General features: G+C 50.8%; 3 protein-coding genes across 8 annotated transcripts; 2 read left to right on the forward strand and 1 right to left on the reverse strand.

Moving 5' to 3' along the window:
* The first annotated feature begins 1,211 nt into the window (after positions 1–1,211).
* ARL10 (ADP ribosylation factor like GTPase 10) lies at positions 1,212–11,208 on the forward strand. 6 transcript variants are annotated; one of them, XR_009539705.1, is made up of 6 exons: positions 1,212–1,718; positions 2,341–2,542; positions 5,418–5,593; positions 7,693–7,870; positions 8,471–8,582; positions 10,151–11,208. XR_009539705.1 is itself a non-coding variant. In XM_060144239.1 (5 exons), the coding sequence occupies exons 1-4, from the start codon at positions 1,536–1,538 to the stop codon at positions 7,864–7,866; spliced, it is 735 nt and encodes a 244-aa protein (XP_060000222.1). In that variant the 5' UTR covers positions 1,212–1,535; the 3' UTR covers positions 7,867–7,870; positions 8,471–11,208. The 6 variants fall into 6 exon arrangements, 2 of the variants coding, with proteins under 2 accessions (XP_060000222.1, XP_060000221.1); XR_009539703.1 differs by having other exon boundaries at positions 7,693–8,582; positions 9,875–11,208; XR_009539704.1 differs by having other exon boundaries at positions 7,693–8,582.
* Positions 11,209–12,881: 1,673 nt separating this feature from the next.
* On the reverse strand, positions 12,882–17,370 carry NOP16 (NOP16 nucleolar protein). Its single transcript, XM_060144241.1, has 5 exons — positions 17,159–17,370; positions 16,960–17,068; positions 15,704–15,773; positions 14,093–14,199; positions 12,882–13,340 (listed from the first exon to the last, which is right to left on the reverse strand). Exons 1-5 carry the CDS (start codon positions 17,263–17,265, stop codon positions 13,197–13,199), a joined length of 537 nt encoding a protein of 178 aa, XP_060000224.1. The 5' UTR covers positions 17,266–17,370; the 3' UTR covers positions 12,882–13,196.
* Positions 17,371–17,507: 137 nt separating this feature from the next.
* Positions 17,508–18,458, forward strand: HIGD2A (HIG1 hypoxia inducible domain family member 2A). The gene is made up of 2 exons (XM_060144243.1): positions 17,508–17,702; positions 18,041–18,458. The coding sequence occupies exons 1-2, from the start codon at positions 17,549–17,551 to the stop codon at positions 18,205–18,207; spliced, it is 321 nt and encodes a 106-aa protein (XP_060000226.1). The 5' UTR covers positions 17,508–17,548; the 3' UTR covers positions 18,208–18,458.
* The last annotated feature ends 65 nt before the right edge of the window (positions 18,459–18,523 follow it).

Consider the following 18,523-nt stretch of genomic DNA (forward strand, 5'->3'; position numbering starts at 1 on the left):
GGGGCTTCCCTGGTGGTGCAGTGGTTAAGAATCCGCCTGCCAATGCAGGGGATATGGGTTCGAGCCCTGGTCCGAGAAGATCCCACATGCCGCGGAGCAACTAAGCCCGTGCACCACAACTACTGAGCCTGCGCGCCGAGAGCCTGTGCTCTGCAACAAGAGAAGCCACTGTAACGAGAAGCCCGCGCACTGCAAAGAAGAGTAGCCCCCACTCGCCGCAACTAGAGAAAGCCCATGCACAGCAACAAAGACCCAATGCAGCCAAAAATAAAATTAAAAAAAAAAAAAAAAAAAGGGCTTCTCTGCTGGCGCAGTGGTTGAGAGTCCGCCTGGCGATGCAGGGGACACGGGTTCGCGCCCCGATCCGGGAAGATCCCACATGCCGCGGAGCGGCTGGGCCCGTGAGCCATGGCGGCTGAGCCTGCGCGTCCGGAGGCTGTGCTCCGCAACGGGAGAGGCCACAACAGTGAGAGGTCCGCGTACTGAAAAAAAAAAAAAAAAAAGATTTAACGGTGTTAAATGGTGCCAGGAGGTCAAGCAAGATAAGAACTAAGATGCCACCAAGGGATTTACCAACAAGGGGTTTGTTAGAGACCCTGGTGAGAACAGCTTCTCTGGGTGGGTGGGTCAAAGAATAGGCAATGCAGGGCTAAAATGGAAAGGAGAGGTAGCAACCAGAGGCAGAGGAAACAGGAGAGATCTGAGCATACCGGGGGATGACTAGAAAAAAGCCCAGAGTCCTCCCTGTTGTATAAGATGGCTTGAGGTGGTTTACAGTAAAAATATACCCATTCTCTTCACAGGGTCCTCCTCTTAAGTACCCAGGCCCGTTTCTCCTGCTTTTCCTCCTTGTGTTACATCTGGAAACTTTGGCAGTCACTGGGGTCACGGAGGACAAAGTGGTCAGGTCTAAACAGACTCCTGGACCTGCCTGCTTCATCAGGATGCCAAGAGACCACAAGAGAGCAGAACCCCTGGGAACCAGGCAGCAGCCAAGGCAGGGTAGAGCGTACAAACAGTCATGGACCTGGGTTCCAGTCCTGTTTCTGCACTCCATAACCTGCCATCCCATAGAATTCCTTTCCGAGATCTTGAGGGATGCAGGAAACAGATCGCCTGGGTTTGAATGCAGGCTTCACCAAAGCACTACGGTGTGGCTTGGGCCTCGGTTTTCCCTTCTAAGAGGCACTGTTTTAAGGGGTAACCTAGAACAGCTGTGAGCTAACCCCTTGGCACACAGCAAGTGCTCGGTAGATGCCAGTATCACCGCCTCTTGTCCTGCCCAGGCACAGCCTCTCGCTCCACATCGCACCTTGCAGAGTGGGCAGAAGGTCCCCGCGCTCCGGCCAGCGCCCCCACTCCAGCCGCCAGGGCGCGGGCGGCCTGTCGCGACAGCGGCGGTGCATTGTGGGGCTTGTAGTGTGGGTCTCGGTTGGGTGGGTGGGCGCGGCCGAGGCAGTTCGCAGCGGGGCCATCTTCGGCAGGCCGGCTGGTTCGGCCTGTGCAGCCTGTACCCGCGCCCCTCGCCCGGCCCGATGGCGCCGCGGCCGCTAAGCCCGTTGGTGCTGGCGCTGGGTGGCGCGGCGGCCGTGCTTGGTTCGGTGATCTTCATCCTCTGGAAGACCTACTTCGGCCGCGGACGGGAGCGGCGCTGGGACGGAGGCGAAGCCTGGTGGGGCACGGAGCCTGCCCGCCTTCCGGAGTGGGACGAATGGGACGTGAGTACCTGGAGGGGATCTGCGCCTCCGCGTGCGCAGCAGAGGGGTGTGACCGCCGCCCTGCGGGGCGGGAGCTTGACGCCGCAGGCCTCGCGCGGGTGGACGCGCGTCGGGCGGCCGGGAGTCCTGGAACCGAGGAACGGGTGGGCGTTTGGGGGAGTGTGCTATGCTGCGCCGCCGTAGGCCTAGGGCTTCCTCTGGGCAGCCGTAGCCTGGCGGGCCCGCGCCGGGCCCAGCCCGCGCCCGCCCGGCGCCTGCGCAGTGCGCGCGGGCCGGGGGATGCCGGGAGAGGTCCTCCGCCCCCTCACCCGGCCCGCGCGGTTCATTTGCGCCTTACCCCGACTCGGTTGTTCCTTTCGCTGTGGAATGTGGGGATTGTCAGTCTGAGGAGGCTGACGCTCCGCGAGGGGTAGGAATTTGCCCGAGGTCACTCAGGAAAAAGCTGAAGAACGGGTCTTGAGACTGAGGACTCCATAGGCCCCGCTAGTCCCTTTGCAGCAGAGCGGGTCTGGCTGCCCCTTTAACGGTGGCAGGGCGGGGATGGGCGCTTTGGGCCTTCGGTCTTCTATGGGGAAGGGTCAGGCGGGAGGGTGCCAACCGCAGCCTGACCCGTACCCCACAGCCCGAGGACGAGGCGGACGAGGAGCCGGCGTTGGAGGAGTTGGAGCAGCGCGAGGTGCTGGTGCTGGGGCTGGATGGCTCTGGGAAGAGCACGTTCCTGCGCGTGCTGGCCGGGAAGCCACCGCTGGAAGGCCACATCCCCACCTGGGGCTTCAATTCCGTGCGGCTGCCCACCAAGAACTTCGAGGTGGACCTGCTGGAGAGTGAGCAGACCCTCCCCCCGTGTCTCCCGCTGTCTCCCCATCATCTCAGCTGGACCCAAGCTGTGGCTTTTTATCTAAGCAGGACACGCCCCTGTAGAAAGTCCTTCCCACGCCTCCCTGCGACACAGGATATAGTCCAAGCTCTGTACTCTGGCTTGGTCGACCCCTGTCCCTCACCCTTACTGCAGCCCACATGCCTAACACTGAGATACTAACAGCTAAAGTTTCCAGTATGCCAAGCCCTTGACAGACATCACTTTAAAAATCCTCCCAACAACTCCAAAAAACCGGAAACAGTTACCACCTTCATTATATGTGAGGAAAGGAGGCCCAGAAAAATAATTTTTTTTTTATTTATCGAGGCCCAGTAAAATAATTTATCCAAGCGCACGCAGCTTGCCGGTCAGCTAATGCAGACTATCTGGCTCTGGACTCTCGATGTTAAGCACCATTCGCAGTGCTTGTTTCTGAAGGGTGCTTGCTGTTTTCTTTCTAATCTTCTGTGCTTTGCATGCACACTGTTCCCCCAGTCCGGAAAGCCCTTCTTCCCTTGTTAAACTGCTGTTCATCCTTCAAGATTTAAGTCAAACATGATATCCCTCTGAAGCCTTCTCTGACCCCTATAGGCTAGATTAAGAGCTCCTCCTGCTGCAGTGTTTGCCACATACCACCCTGTGTCCCTGACTAGGCATCTGGGGCACCGATAAATCCGATCCAGCTCTGGCCTCTAGGGCCCAGCCCCAATCAGGTACCTGGGAGAGCTTGTTGAGTGAGTGATCAGAGAGGGTCTGAGCATCCTCCTGCCCTCAGTGTTAGGCCTCTTGGGATCCCAGGAGAGGATGGGAGAGAGGGTATTGAGAGCGCAGCAGTACTTAACCACCTGTGTCCAGCCACAGACTCAGTGGGGATGGACGGGTAGCCTTCCTGCCAGCCAAAGGACTCAGACCATAAAGATTAGGTGGGTTTAGTTAGGTCCTAAAGTGGTGGGATCGGACACTGAGGACCTGGCTTTTGGCCTGAATGGGTCCAGTTCCTCTGGTCTCAGGGCCTTGCCTGCTAGCCTGCCCTGGCTACATCTTTTCTCCCTGACTGTAGCAAACGCTGACATTCACCTGAGATTTAGTCCTTTCAACAAGCTTTCCCTGTCTCCATCTCTTGTGCCAGGGACACAGAAAATTCAAGTGGGGGTTCTGCACTTAAGGCCCACTCTGTCTGACAGAGACAGTATCCCCCTCCCTTCACCTTGGAAGAAGGGGTTTGATGTTTTCATGTTACCCAGGGGTCTGCCCTGTTAACATCCCAGGCTCAGTAAGGTCACCCAACCTGGATTCAAACCCAGATCTCCCATTCAAGTCCTGGGGCTTTCCCCTCCCACAGCACACACTTCACTGTGGTCTCCTACAGTGCCTGGCCTGCAGCCCAGCTGAGAGTGAGCACTTTGTGCATTTTTGACAACTTTTGCCTTCCCCACACCTCCTATATCCATTTTATTAGCTAGTTCTGTCAGCTTTATCCTCCAGTCGAGTCTGCGTCTGTTCACTTCTCCCCACCTCCATCTCTGCCTAATTGGTCCAAGCCGTGGTCACCTGTCAGGACTACAACAGTCTCCTTGCTGGTCTTCCTGCTTCCACTTCTGTCCTCAATGTTGGCCATAGGTATCTTTCAGAAACCCGTATCAGATCATGTCATTCTTGCTTAAAATGCTTAAGGGGCTCCCCACAGACTCACTGTGGCTTTACAGGCCCTGTGTGGTCCAGCCCTGGGCAGCCTTGCTGGTCATGGCTTCCTCCTCTCCCCTTCTGGCGGCGCCTCAGCCTTCTGTTTCTCGAACACATGGATCTTGCTCTGCTTCTCTCTGCCTCATCTCATGACTAGCTCCTTCTCGTCATCCCAGACTCAGCTCACATGCTGCCTCCTTAGACCACCTTCCCAGACCAACCAGTCCAAAGCCACCAGTACATACAACCACCTCACCCCACCCCTTTCACTTTTTCTGTTTTACTTCCTTCCTTTGTGGAATGTGTTTATGTGTTACTGCTGTGTTGTTTCTGGTTACGGAGGGAGCTCCTTGAGAGCAGGGCCCCTGCCTGCCTTGCTCACCTCTGTATCTCCAGCACCCAGATCAGTGCTTGGCACCTAGTAAGCACTCAGTATATACTTGTTGAGTGCCTGCTATGTGCCAGGCATTGTGCTGAGGGCTTTGGGGGGATCCAGAGATAAATAGCTCTAACTCTCAAAGAGCTTAGAGCCCACAAGTGTCAGAAGTATAACCAGAAACACTAGGATGCAGGATGACCAGTGGGGACTTTGCAGAGGGACAGAGGGGAACAGGAATAACCCAGGTTGGGGGTGCTACTTGGGCAGCCACTTGGTGACACTATTGAGTATGGTGTTTCCAAGGAAAGAAAATGGGGCGACTAGACTGAACAAGAGAAGCTGAATGGAGAATGGCTGTGCACAGGCAGGGCAGGGAGTCCTGGCTGCTGACCACAGCTGCCACTGACCCAGGAGGAAGCTAGGATTTGGGAGGAGGCAAGGCAGCCCAGGAGAAAGAACCAGAGTACTGTTTATTGAGCATATAGTATACACCAGTCCTGTGAAAGGTGCATTGCATGTGGTACCTTTGGGTCTTGCTGCAACCTGTTAGGTAAGTTCAGTGAGGAGGAGACTGATGCTCGGAGGTAGCGACCTGCGCAGGGCGACCTAGCTGTCAGAGCTGGAGCTAAACCCAGGTCTGATTGGCTGTGGAACCTGTGGACTTACCCTTGCTCCTGGCCAGTGGAGCCTTGGAAGGCAGGAAGTGGGGTGGGGTCAGGCTATATGTAGAGAGCCAGGGCCCAGGGAGGCTCTGAGCTGGCCCCTGGCCTCTCCTCAGTCGGTGGCAGCCAGAACCTGCGTTTCTACTGGAAGGAGTTTGTGAATGAAGTAGACGTGCTGGTGTTCATGGTGGACTCGGCTGACCGGCTGCGGTTGCCCTGGGCCCGACAGGAGCTGCACAAGCTACTGGACAAGGACCCTGACCTGCCTGTCGTCATCGTGGCCAACAAGCAGGTGAGGGCCATGGGAGGCTGGCTCAGGCCAGGCGGGCTTGATCCACAGATGCCTGGGCAGGGGCAGGGAGCACTGGAGAGGTATTCGGGCCCAGGCCCATGATCTGCAACGCTTAGCTGAGAAACCGTCCCCCACCTTTGCTACCTGTACTCTTTTCTCATTCCTAATCCTCATCCTCTCTCTGCCTTCCTCTTTGCCTGTCATTTGTCATCCTAGAGAAATGAGAAAAATTATTATTAAGTGTCCACTATTTCCCAGGTGTGGTTTCATAACATTTCATATTACGCTTCTGTTCACCCTACAAGATATGGGATACTCTTTCCATTTTACAGATGGGGAATCTGAAGCTCAGAGAAATTTTGTACACCTTGAAAATAGTAAAATTAGAATGTCTTAACTCCAAAACCTGCACCTTTTCCACTCTTCTATGTCCATATGATTTCTGACTCTAGATCAGAGAGCTATAGCTAGGAAGTGATAAGTTGAACAGATTAAATAATAAGAACTAACATTTATTGTGTGCTTACAGTATGCTAAGCACCTGGTAATTGTGACCTCACTTCAGTCTTACAAAAACCCCACTATAGGCCTTGCTGTTAGCCCAGAGTTACAGCTGGTATGTGGCAAAGCCAGGAGTTGAGCTTAGATCTTCCTCAAAGTTCCTGCTCTTCACTCTACCTCTCCTGGCCCAGCAACTCTCGGCATCACACACTTAAGATGCCATTCTCTGCCACAGTATAGAGTCCTGTCATATTTCATGTGGCCTGTGCCCATGGTCCTGATAGCTGTGGGGCATGTTTCCAGCCTGGCTTGGAGAGAGGCTGTCCATCTTTGACCTCAGGTTCCCTCTGCCTATCAGGAAATACTTGACCATCATTTATAAATAGGGTAACCATATGTCCTGGTCTGCCTGGGACAGCCCCCATTTATGCCTGTTGCTCTGGTATAACTATTAATAATACCTACTTTGAGTCTCTGAAGTACCCCAGTTTGACATGGGGAGGGGGAAGGGTAAGCTGGGACAAAGTGAGAGAGTAGCAGTGACATATATACACTACCAAATGTAAAATAGCTAGCTAGTGGGAAGCAGCTGCATAGCACAGGGAGATCAGCTTGGTGCTCGGTGCTTTGTGACCACCTAGAGGGGTCAAATGTAAAATAGCTAGTGGGAAGCAGCTGCATAGCACAGGGAGATCAGTTCAGTGCTTTGTGTCCACCTAGAGGGGTGGGATAGGGAGGGTGAGAGGGAGACGCAAGAGGGAGGGGATATGGGGATATATGTATATGTATAGCTGATTCACTTTGTTATAAAGCAGAAACTAACACAACATTGTAAAGCAATTAGACTCCAATAAAGACGTTAAAATAAATAAATTAATTAATTAATTAAAATAAAAAGAAGTACCCCAGTTTGGACAGTGAATCACATCATCATCTTGTATATAAACTATAATTTATAGTGATTTTAACCTGAGGTCCCAGCATTCTTATGAATTGCTCCAAGAAGAATCATTTTAATCTTGGGCTAGGTTTGAAATTAAAATGTACCATCACTAGCCATGTGGTGTAGTGGCTTCTTTTTCTTGTCACTGGGTTTCTAGAAGTCTAGGGAAGGTAAGGCCCTTGTCTGGAAGTGACCCTACTGTAAGATCTCTCTCTCCACCATTAAGTTTAGGAAACTGAGCTAGGATTCCTATCAAGGTTATAAACTTGGTCATCAAGCCAACCTGAGTTTGAAACCTGGCTCTGCCACTTATCACTGTTTCATTGGCTAAATGACTTCACTTCCCTGAGCTTATTTCCTCAGCAGTTAAGTGTGGACTGTGAGAATTAAGTAAGATTAAGTGCCTATCACAATGCCTGACTTAGAGGAAGTGCTCTTTCTTAGCACAGTGGCTGTGGGTAAGAATGACGGGGTGGAAAGAGATTGATACCAAGAAAGTCAGAGATGAGGAAGGCAGTTTAGACCAAGTGGCCGTGAGAGAACTTAGGCCCCAGTGTTCCCCCAGGGAGCCGAAGAACAGCTTATTTCATAGATGACAAGGGCGGGTTGTTGGGAAACACTGTCAGTTCCGCCTGACATCTCTGTTTCATTCCAGGACCTGAGCGAGGCCATGAGCGTGGTGGAGCTGCAGCAGGAGCTGGGCCTTCAGGCTGTTGATAACCAGCGGGAAGTCTTCCTCTTGGCAGCCAGCATTGCCCCTGCAGGAGCCGGCTTTGAAAATCCTGGCACCGTGCACATCTGGAGACTGCTCCTGGAGCTTCTCTCCTAGGCTGGTACCCACCTGCTCACCAGCCAGCCCTGGGACCCCAGTTCTGCTCCTCCTGCTTCTTCATCCCCAGCTGGGGCCTGGGGCACAGGCTATGTGGCAGCACTTCCCTTCTCCCCTCCTTGCCCTTTCAAGAGCAGGGCCTGGGCAAGGCCAGGAACCATATGGAAGCCTTGGTGAGCTAGCCATGAGGCTGAAGCAGGGAGATGGGTGAGGCTGAGGGTGGGAGAGAATGGTGTCTTGCCCATTCTGGGCTGGGAGTGAATCCCACTTTCGCCAGGGAAGGCAGCCTCGTCCTCTGACCTGTACAGTGAGCTGCTCAGCAGGCTTAGTTCTCCCTGCCCTATAGGTCCCAGTGGTTGAGGACCATTGTAGGTGTCCGAAGTATGCCCAGTCTAGACCATTCCCTCCTGGTGACTTCACACCCCTCTAATGTGGGCAGGTTCTGGGCAGTACGCTGTGAGCTCAGACCCCCACTCCTGCATTATCCTCCAACCCCAGCTGGCTCGTGGCCTTGTGCAATCCCTCCCCCTCTGGCCCAGGGCCATCCTTTTTAAAGAGAAGTGATTTCTATGTTTTTTTTCTAACTTGGAGATGTATTTCCCAGCCATGAAGATAAGAAGCTCAAGGACGAACCTAGAGATCCTAGCAAGGAGCTTTCTGAAACCTCCCTGCTTCCCCGAGGTTGAGGCCTGGCCCATCAGCCTCTTGACTACAGAGTAAGTGGTATTCACCCGCTAATCAGAAAAACTGAAAGCTTCCCCCAGCCCCCCACCCCACCAAAATCTGGAGACAGAAGCTGCTGCTTTTACACTAACTGTGCCAATGCCCATGTTTACATAAGTCTGGGGAAGGAAGGAGCCTGCCTGTGTCCCTGGGAAGAAGACTGTCAATGGAGCGGGACATTGCCCTCCAAACTGCATTTATTTATTTATTTATTTATTTATTTATTTATAAAAGGAACAGGCCAAAGTTTAGGCTCTTTTTCTAGGTGCTGTTATTAAAACCCCAGATGATTGTCATGGAAAATTTGGATCTTTGAGGAAAATAACTGGAATCATGAATGACAGTGTGGTAAGCTACATGTGTCAGTGGAGACAGAGCTCGCACTCCCCTGACCCTCTGTGGCTGTAATTGATGTCATAATACTTCACGATGATCCATATGAACTTGAACTCCACCACTTGACCCAGTAGTCAAAGGGACACAGACTCTGTGTAGGTAACATGACTCTGGGAGAGGCAATTTCATCATAGTTACCCAAATAAAAAGAAATGAGAATCAGCAGACCAACCAACAGGGTAGCCTTGGGTACATCACTCAGCCTTTCTAGACCTGCTGATTGCCCAGCTAAGGCAAAGTTGGACGGAATTTCTGCTGTCCTCTCCAGTACACATTCCACGATTCTCCTGTTTCCAGTGATCAGCCAGTTTAAGGACTGTCTCTGGATTGACACTTCTCTTTAGTGCAGACAAAAGAAGGAGTCTTTTGTCTGTCAGGGGCCACTGAACTGTCATCTCCACAAATGGGCCTTTTTTTCAAGGAGATATCCAACTCAGTTTGCTTTTTAATTGAGAATAGAGATTATGTGCCTTTGTTTCATTTGACCGGTGCAAAAGGGGCAGGCCAGGAAGGTGGGCTGTAGATATCTCAGAATAGAATCACTTTCTTTGAAATTCTGATTAACTTTCTGCTTTAAGAAGTGATTTGACTGATTTTATTTTAAATATTTCGGGAATGACTTGGGTTTTAGAGTAGACTTTGAAGCTCTGCTGACACTTTTCATTTCGTCATTAGAAGGTTGAGAGACTTTACTTCTCTGTTCTATGAACTCCACCTCGTCCTCTAGTACTTAAAAGTTACCTTTGGAGCCAGCATTGTTGAGGGGGGCACCCTTTTCTACTAATTAAGATCTGCCTTTGGTCTAATGAGTATCACTATGTAGTAAGGTTTTTAAAGTCCCCACTGTGGAGAGGTGAACTTGACTAGGGTTTAACTATATGTACTTTAGCAACTTTCAAAGACCACTCTCAGAACTGACAGGTCCCAGTGGCACACCAGAAGACACCACTGAGGAGCACTGAAGGTCCCTGGTACTTGCACAGAGTGTATAGACATTCTTTTGGCCTGTGGCTGTGCCTCACGTGTGGAGCTGCTGGCCTGCCCTGGCTGGGTGGCAAACAGTACTCATCTGCTCCAGTTCCTACCAGGACCAGATTGGGCAAAGTGGGGGAAAGGCCTTTCTTAGGAACAGCTAACTGCCTGGCCTTGTGGTGCTCTTACCTAGTTGTTCCTGAATGTGACTTTGGTTCTGGAGCCCAGATGACTGCTTTAGGGAACCAGTCATTACCTGGAGCTGTTCATCTCAAAGTGAGGTTCCTGACTAGTCTGGGTGACGCTGTGTTCCCCCTACTGCCCTGACTCTACCTGAGCTTGGGAATAGGGAGTGAATGGCTGGGCAGCTCTCATATTCTAATGAAGACAATACAGTGCCCACTTCACATGGGAAGGAAGTTTCTGCACCTACTTGCTGGTTGAACCTGTGCCTGGATCACTTACCCTGGCTCTAGGGGCTTCTGTTCTTAAGAGTTATTTAAATGAAACCATGGATTCTGACCTGCTGCTATCCCTCTGAAGAGAGGCCAGCCTGGCCCAGAGGTTGGACATGTGGATGGTCTAGGCAAGAGGGATCCTGAGGCTGCTGGGACCATCACCTTGGACTGGCCGCCTATTCTAAGAAGCCTCCTCTGGCACTTCTTGGCGCCCAGAACTGCCCGTTGCAAGCTTGCACTGACACATTGGTATCCAGCTGTAAAGACTGGGGAGGAGGTGAAGTTGGTCCATCCTGGCCTCCCGATCCTCCACAGAGAAATGCTAACGAAAAATCTCACAACTCTAGCCTGTCTGTCTGAATGAAACCCCAGGTTCTCCAAAATAATGTTTCCACTTGCCTTTGGGAAAGAAACATTTTGTTCTTATGCTAGTTTAGTATCAACTGCCAGCATCTCGAACCAGCTGCTAAAACTCGCCTGTGGTGTCCATCGTCGTCCTCATCCTGCCCCAGACCTCAGACCTGGGCAGTCTGAGCAGTCTGCCTCTCATCTTTGCTGTGTGCTCCCACATCCTCTAAGTCCTTTCTAGTAACTGAAAAGGGGCACCTCCAAGTTTTCCTGCTGCCTCCAGGAGGTGGGCCTATTAAGGGACAAGGGGAAGATTGCCATCAAAGATCTGAAGTAAAGGAGCCTTGCTGTCCCAGCCCATGCCCTGTGAACACGGACCCACGAACTGCATAAAACAGAGTGTTGGTGGCTGTTTAAGGTATACAATAAATGCAAAAAAGTTGGATATGGTTTCACATAAATCTGATTTTGAGGAACGTGTGCTTGGTGCTTATAGTTCCAGTGAGGGGCAGCTATGGAGGGTGGTCCCAGAACACTTCCTGTGACACAACGTGTCAAACAGCAAGTTCTAGTTCCCTGGCTCTTCAGTCCACGTGGGGGTGGGGGGGTTAAGGAACATCAGCTTTGGCCCAATTCAGTACTTTTGGGGAGGAACCCAAACCCTTTCTTGGGAGGAGTTCTAGCTGTCGGGGCCAGAGCTAGGCGTGGAAATGGGAGCGAGAACATCTTTTGAGTGCCTCCATGCCAGAGGTCAGAATGCAGGCGGCGCCATTCCACAAGCATTCCCCCAGTACCTGCCTTGGGCTGGGCTCTGGGATTCCCAGACAAGGTCCCTGCACTCAAGCCCAGTCTGGTAGAGAATGTCAGCCAGACTAAAAGGTAGTTATGACTTTGCTAGGCACTGCTACAGGAAGTCTGGGGCATGGGAACTCCAGCCTGGGGGCAGAGGAAAGTGGTATGGAAGACTTCCTAAAGTTGGCACCTGAACTGGGTGAAGAAACAAGGTTAAGGGCCCAGCCTGGTCAAAGGCCTGAATTTGGAATGCTGTGAAGGGCAGAAGTTAGGAGGCCAAATCACGAAGGCCCCCAGGAGCTCTGCTGCAGACTCAAATCATAAAGGCTGTGCTTGAGGTGTTCACAATGGCCAGTCACTGCTGGAGTCTAGCAGGCCGGATCTGATGGGGGGTGGTTTCTGTCTAGTTTCCAGCCTGCCTTAATGGTGTGGGACAGGTGGGCTGCCTTCAGGGTCCAAAGAGAAGGCCAGCAAGAGAAAGTCTAGGCTTAGTCATCGTGCAGACTTGACTTCAAACCCCACGTTAACGCCTCTCAAGCCTGTTTCTTTACCTGCAAGACGAGGATCCCACACAACCTTACAGGGTTTTATGTGAAATGTTCTATGTAAAAACATAAGCCCTTCTTTTCAAGAGCAGTGAGGAGAGACAAATTTTACGTGCTTTAAGGAGAAAGCTTAGGAACAGGTTTTCTGTATTATTAATAGCTGAGGATAACCGTATCAAGACAAGAAAATGCCCAGCACCCACCCCACACTTTGTCTGTGATCCTGCTACATACCAGCTGTGCCACCGAATTAGGCAGGCCTGGCCCCAGGGAATGGCCATGCAGTGTGTAGCCCAGTGCTTGGCACACAGCACAGTGGTATTCAGCAGTCCCCAGACGGTCTCAGAAAGCAAGTTTGGGGGCCTCAGCCGCCCTTCAGGAAAGACAAGTAGCAAAGGCAGGTCACTTGAAGACAGACCAGGAAGCAGCTATACAGCTCCTTACCCTCTGGCCCTTGAGCCACAGCTGGCCTCAGACCAGGGCCATGGAGAACCGGTCCACCAGCCCCCAGCCTGGGGTGAGGCAAGCACTGGAAGCCCCTTCCAGGCAGCCCAGGGTTCCCAGCAGGCTTCTGTAGAAGCGTTAGTGGAACTGCTATGCAGGAAACCAAGGCAGAGAGCAGTGGAACCAGAACAGGGGAGAAGAGGAGGGAGGCTGTGCCTAGAAAGGCATGTGAATATGGAGCAAAAAGGGCTGAATGGCCTCTTTACCTTGGCTGAGTAGGTTTTTGCAGGGGCAGCCCCAGGGCTTGGCTGGGAGGGGCAAATACAAAACCATCAGAGAAGTAAAATACTGTATTTTATTGTACACAGACTATATTCAAACAAACCACCCACTCTGAAAATAGCAGGTTCTGGCTTTTCCCAGAGACTCCAGAAGAACATAAATTGAAGCCTCTGGGAGACAGTGTCTTCCCCAAAGGGAAGTGTGAGAGATTTTGTGTGTGTGTGTGTGTGTGTATGTGTGCGCTGTAACCTTTTGATTCCATGGGGTTTGGCTAGACTCATCTGTAGCCACACACCTCTCCTTGCCTTAAACCCTGGCTCAACTTCTCTGGTCCAGGAGGAAGCCTCAACCTGGGGCAGGTGTAAACCAGTCACTCAACCTCCATCTTATTCTTTTGCAACGAATCGACAAAGGCTTGCCACTCCGCTGGGTAAAAACGCTTATAGACGTTGATCTTATTCCGAATCTGTTTTGGGGTATCTTGATAGTAATTCTTCTCATCCCGGGCCATAGCCTAAGAAGGGAGAAGGGCCACTTGAAGAAGGCTGGACAGGCAAGGTTCAAATCCTAGCCCTGAGTTGGGCAAGCTACTTCCCATCCCTGAGGTTCAGATTCCTCACCTTAAAAGCCATAGTGTATGTGGGGAAATGCCCTCAGGGACTAGGCAGGAACTGGGACCAACTGAGTAGCTCATTCTCCATCCATCGCCAACTGATCCCACCTGGGCACGGGGATCCAACGTACCCAGATCTTTCAATTTTTAGGAGAAGCCAAAAATAAGGACTTCTATTTGAAACCTCCGATAATTAAAATGGCAACTACAGTTAACCCTTGAACAACACAGATGTGAACTGTATGGGTTGACTTATACACGGATATTTTTCAGTAGTAAATACTACAGCACTACATGGTCCATGGTTGGTTGAATCCCTAGATGCGAGGAACCGCAGACTTGGAGGACCAACTATAAATATAGACAGATTAACTCTCAAGTTGTTCAAGGGTCACCTGTAGTTCAAGTTGATTAATAAAAATACCATGCAAGCAAAACGTATTAATGAGTGTGATATGAACCACAGGCCACTCAGTCTCTCCAATTATAAGCATTCTGTCAATGGCATCCATTTCTTAGGGTCTCTCTTTCCTCTCTGTTTCCATTCAGTCTCAGGAAACAGGCAATAGCCAAGCATATCAGACCCTGAATGGTCCAGGGTACCTTCCCAAAGGGCCCCAAGTGGTTCCTCCTGCCAGGCCTAAGCCACTCACCTTATAGTCCTCCCCATGGTTCTCCACCATGTAGCAAACATAGTCAATGAGATCCCGAGATAGCGTATTTCCTTTCTTTTCTGGAAGGCTGGCTTCTGCCTCCAGGTCTGGGTTGAGAGAAGCCGAGAGACAGGGAATGAAGCTTTGCTTCCTGCACAAGTTGAGCTGCTCAGTCAATCCCAAGCCACAAGAGTTGCTACACCAACCATCGGATGAGCTTTTCCATCTGCAAATTCAGTGCTAGAAACTTCTTTTTAGCCCCTCAGGTCCCAGGCTCTGTCTATGGCACAAGCATCTATCAGTATAGCAATGAACTAAAAGGCAAGTCACCGCTCTTTGGGCCTCAGATGGGTGAAAGAAAGGCACCAAACTGAAAATCTCTACTTAATGCCAGGTCCTGGGGACAGAGATGAAGATGCAGTGCCTGTCCACAGGACAGGGCTCCCTTCCAGCTCTAAAACTCTCTGAGAATCTCTTGAAGAGTTAATAACAATACGTGAAATGGAAAGGTGTGAATAAATGAGAACTCCAGCTGTAAGAACTAGGGCCTGAGGCACCTCTCTACTCCTTTGTGTATCTACTACTTTGTGAGGGGAAAAGCCAAGCTCCAATAATGGCCTCACACCTAACATAGCTAGGTAAATACTCCCCCATTCCTCATCTATGAAGGGAGAAAAATAGCTACCTCATGGAAATGAGGTAGTCAAATCTTATCCAGGGTCAGGTGCTAAAACTGCTTATAGTCAAAATTATCTTTAACTTGGTTGCCATGGGTTGCGGGGAGGGGAGAACAGGGCATTACTGTTTCATGAGTAAAGAGTTTCAGTCGTGCAAGATGAAAGTTCTGGAGTTCTGTTGCATAACACTAATGAGCTATACATTTTAAAATGATTAAGATGGTAAATTTTATGTGCTTTTTAACCACAATTAAATTTTGTTTTAATTAAAGAATTAAAAATAAAACTTTTTAAGATTAGCTTTGACTACAGAGAGTACACACGATTTTGTATATACAGTCCTGTGCAGTCAGTAACTCTTACAAGAATCATTAAAATAGACTACAGACAGGAACTCACAGAATTCTATATCAAATGTCTGGTCATTCAGATACTTTAAACTTTAGGAGAACTGTTAAAAACCACAGACAGGAAAGAGGAAGGATGGGTAGAATATTCAAGAGTATTCCTGCTTCCCTGCAGAATTTACCCTCTTCTGTTTTAATATTCAGTCTCTATAGCCTTAATATACATAAAATTGGATTTATCATTGGAAAGATTACATGGTGGAATCTTTAAAAAAATCTGTTCATCCTTAATCTCATAAGAAGCTGAATGTATGCCTGAGACTTACCGTTTTCTCTTCTATCCTCTCAGGCACTACTTACATCCTCCCTGAACATCTCTGACCTCCCTTCACACACTGGAGCTTAGCCAGTAGACTGAAAATGTCTCAGCCGGGACACAGTCCTAACTCTGCAAGCTGAGCCCTAGAACAGCTCACTTTTTCCCTCTGAACCTCAGTTTCTCCATCTGTGAAATGAGAACATCTGAGGGTCCTTTCCAGCTCTAACTGAGCAGGATGGTGACCTAGAGGAATGTGGCCCACACCCACCATTGAGCACATAGGGCTTCCGCATGAGCTCCTTAGGCCCCTCCTCCACGTCCACTTCCAGGGCCTTTACCTGCAGAGAACACAGACCGTGAGATTAGGAGACACAGGAAAAGATCCTGGATGAGGGGAAATTCTAAAGGCTCCTGCCCGTCCCAACACAACTGCATTACCCACAAGGATCCCTCCACAAAGGCAAGAAGAGATGACAAAAAGAACTAATGCCCTCCCTGGAAGCTTCGTGGTTCCCAAGAGGCTCAAGTAAGCAATTCATCTTTCTGTGCCTAACTATAAAATGGGCATAATACTGCTTGCCTGCCTCACTTAACTGTGCGGTTAGCAAATGAAACAATGCACGTGAAAGCACTTTATACTTTACAGTGAGGGAGAGATGTCAGACATCTTCTCTTATGCAGAAGAGCAAGCTGACGGTGCTTGGCTATTAGCTTCATAATTGTTCAAGAAACAGTAGCACCATTTTCTTCTGGCATGAAGGGATAAAAAGAAACATGTCTGAAGGCAATGGGACAAATCCAATCAGCAAGCCCATTCATTAGGTTGACTATTTATTGAGCACTAGTCACATCCTAAGCAGCACAGGATTTAGTAGTGAATGGAACACAGATTCTTGTCCCCAGGAGATTATGTTGGTGGAAAGAGTCACAGACAATAAGCAAATATACAAATATAATATACCATCAAGTATTTACAACTGCCAATGAATTAAAATAAAGCAGGAAAGAAGTTACTGAGTGAAAAGGGGTGCTATTTTTGAGAGCGGGTCCAGAAAAATAATTATTCCGGAGAAATTAGCCCTGGGAAAAACTACCCCTAGGGAAGCCTCAGACCAAGGACGACTGGATAACTGAGGAAAGGGGTAAGGAACAGTAAGTAAAGATTCCAAACTCCTTATTAGAAAAGTTAAGGGCAGAAAAAGATAAATTCTGGAAAATATGGCTGAGATGCCAAGGGACCCAAACAGTTTAATTTCAGAGGAAAAAAAGTAAGTGCAGAAGGAAAGGGGGAAGTTCCAACCCAGGTCCAATGTGTGCTGCGGGAGGGAATATGAAGGGACCCTCAACCACAGTCAGTACAGCCTGGCCGAGTTGGCTGTGGGGAAGTCGCAAACCCAGGAAGGGCGTGAGGGAGGTAATAATAGACAGGACTAAGTTCTGAAACCCAGCTAAGTATGGCGGGAGTGGGGGGCGGGGGGGAGCTGGAGATGGAGGGCAAGGGCCGGGACCCTACCACGTCACTACCTTTCTCTTAAGAAGGGGCACTGCCCTGTTGGGGTCCATAGCCAAACCCATGTCGGCCAGGTTCTGCCGCACCGATTTGGTCTGGTCCCAGGCATGTCGGATGTGGGAGCTACGGGAAAAGAGAGGGCGATCGCGTAACCATCATCTCGCCGGCTGTCCTGCCCGAGGCCCCCTGACTCCTGAGCCTTGGTCCCCTCACCATTCGATCCGCGGCGCTGCCTTCCGTCGAGCATTCCGGTTCAGACGCTTCCGGTTAACATTATAACCGAACTTCTGCCTCCGGGTCTTCCCCTTGGCTTTAGGCATCGCGCTGACCCCAGCACGGGTAACTCAGACTCGGTGCCTCTCACTCCAAGTACCTCGTGTAGCGACTCCTTCCGGCTAGTGATCGCGTGGTTTCGCAGGCTTTGGGGAAATGTAGTCCTCCACGCAGCGACAGCAGACTGATTACTACGACTCCCAGAGTGCCATGAGGGATTACACCTGCGTACAACACTGAGCAAAGTCCTTTTCCCCCGCCCTCTTCGATGACCTCATCATGAGGCGGGGTTTAGCGTCCGGATTTTCTTCTACTGCTGTAGCCTAAAACATGGCGACTCCTGGCCCCGTCACTCCGGAGGCACCCTTTGAACCATCGCAGCCCCCAGTCATTGAGGGCTTTAGCCCCAGTGTATACAGCACTTCGGAAAGCTTCAAGGAAAAGTTTCTTCGCAAGACCCGCGAGAACCCAATGGTACCCATAGGTAAGCAAGCGGGCGCTAAAGGTACTGTAGACCAAGAAGACAGTGATGTAGAGGGGAATGAAATCGGGGAGGACCGGGGACGCCAGGGGGGACTGGAATGAGAGTAGACCAGAGATGTAGTGAAGGGGCCGGGCGGTGATTGGAGCAGGAGCTGGACGGGATTGGGGCGCTGAGATGGGGCCGATTCTGACACGGAGGACCCCCGCTTTGGCCAGCCGCTCCCACCTCAGCTCCACCCCATACCCCCCTCTCCTCAGCTGCTGTTTAGAGATTTTGACCCTGGGGGCGGGAGCCCAAAGCGGGGAGGGTGCTTCCCACCTGCTTTGTCGCCTCTTCAGGCTGCCTGGGCACAGCGGCCGCCCTTACCTACGGCCTCTACTGCTTCCACCGGGGTCAGAGCCAGCGCTCCCAGCTCATGATGCGCACCCGAATCGCCGCCCAGGGCTTCACGGTCGTAGCCATCTTGATGGGTCTGGCTGCATCCACTATGAAATCTCGACCCTGAGTCGGTGGCCTGCCCTTGAAAGCTCCGCGGGGATCGTTCCCAGCTCCAGGAGCAACCACCGGTCCTGCCACTGGCATTATTCCCTCATGTCCCCTGACAAGCCCCTGTATCAGTGGGGGCAGAAGTGGCCAATTGTGTAACCGACAGATTTTTTTCAGGAATCTCAGGTTCGGTTCAGTTTGAGTGTTGCATACTTCTAGTTGTGCTGCACCTTCACCACTCCCTACTTAATAAACTCTGATCCACTTGTAGTTTGGTGAATTCATTCCCAGTCTCACCCCCATGCTTTTTGGTCTTTGGTTTTAGGAGAAAACAG

The sequence above is a fragment of the Lagenorhynchus albirostris genome, chromosome 3, assembly GCF_949774975.1.
Source record: "Lagenorhynchus albirostris chromosome 3, mLagAlb1.1, whole genome shotgun sequence".
NCBI classification, from domain to species: domain Eukaryota; kingdom Metazoa; phylum Chordata; class Mammalia; order Artiodactyla; family Delphinidae; genus Lagenorhynchus; species Lagenorhynchus albirostris.

Excerpts from the sequence above, each read along its gene's own strand:
- HIGD2A (XM_060144243.1), top strand. The coding sequence starts at position 17,549 with ATGGCGACTCCTGGCCCCGTCACTCCGGAGGCACCCTTTGAACCATCG. Across the intron at positions 17,703-18,040 it reads GAACCCAATGGTACCCATAG|GCTGCCTGGGCACAGCGGCC; the intron begins GTAAGCAAGCGG and ends TCGCCTCTTCAG.
- ARL10 (XM_060144238.1), top strand. The coding sequence starts at position 1,536 with ATGGCGCCGCGGCCGCTAAGCCCGTTGGTGCTGGCGCTGGGTGGCGCG. Across the intron at positions 2,543-5,417 it reads CGAGGTGGACCTGCTGGAGA|TCGGTGGCAGCCAGAACCTG; the intron begins GTGAGCAGACCC and ends GCCTCTCCTCAG. Across the intron at positions 5,594-7,692 it reads TCATCGTGGCCAACAAGCAG|GACCTGAGCGAGGCCATGAG; the intron begins GTGAGGGCCATG and ends GTTTCATTCCAG.
- NOP16 (XM_060144241.1), bottom strand. The coding sequence starts at position 17,265 with ATGCCTAAAGCCAAGGGGAAGACCCGGAGGCAGAAGTTCGGTTATAAT. Across the intron at positions 17,069-17,158 it reads GCAGCGCCGCGGATCGAATG|CTCCCACATCCGACATGCCT; the intron begins GTGAGGGGACCA and ends CTTTTCCCGTAG. Across the intron at positions 13,341-14,092 it reads ACCATGGGGAGGACTATAAG|GCTATGGCCCGGGATGAGAA; the intron begins GTGAGTGGCTTA and ends CTCCCTTCTTAG.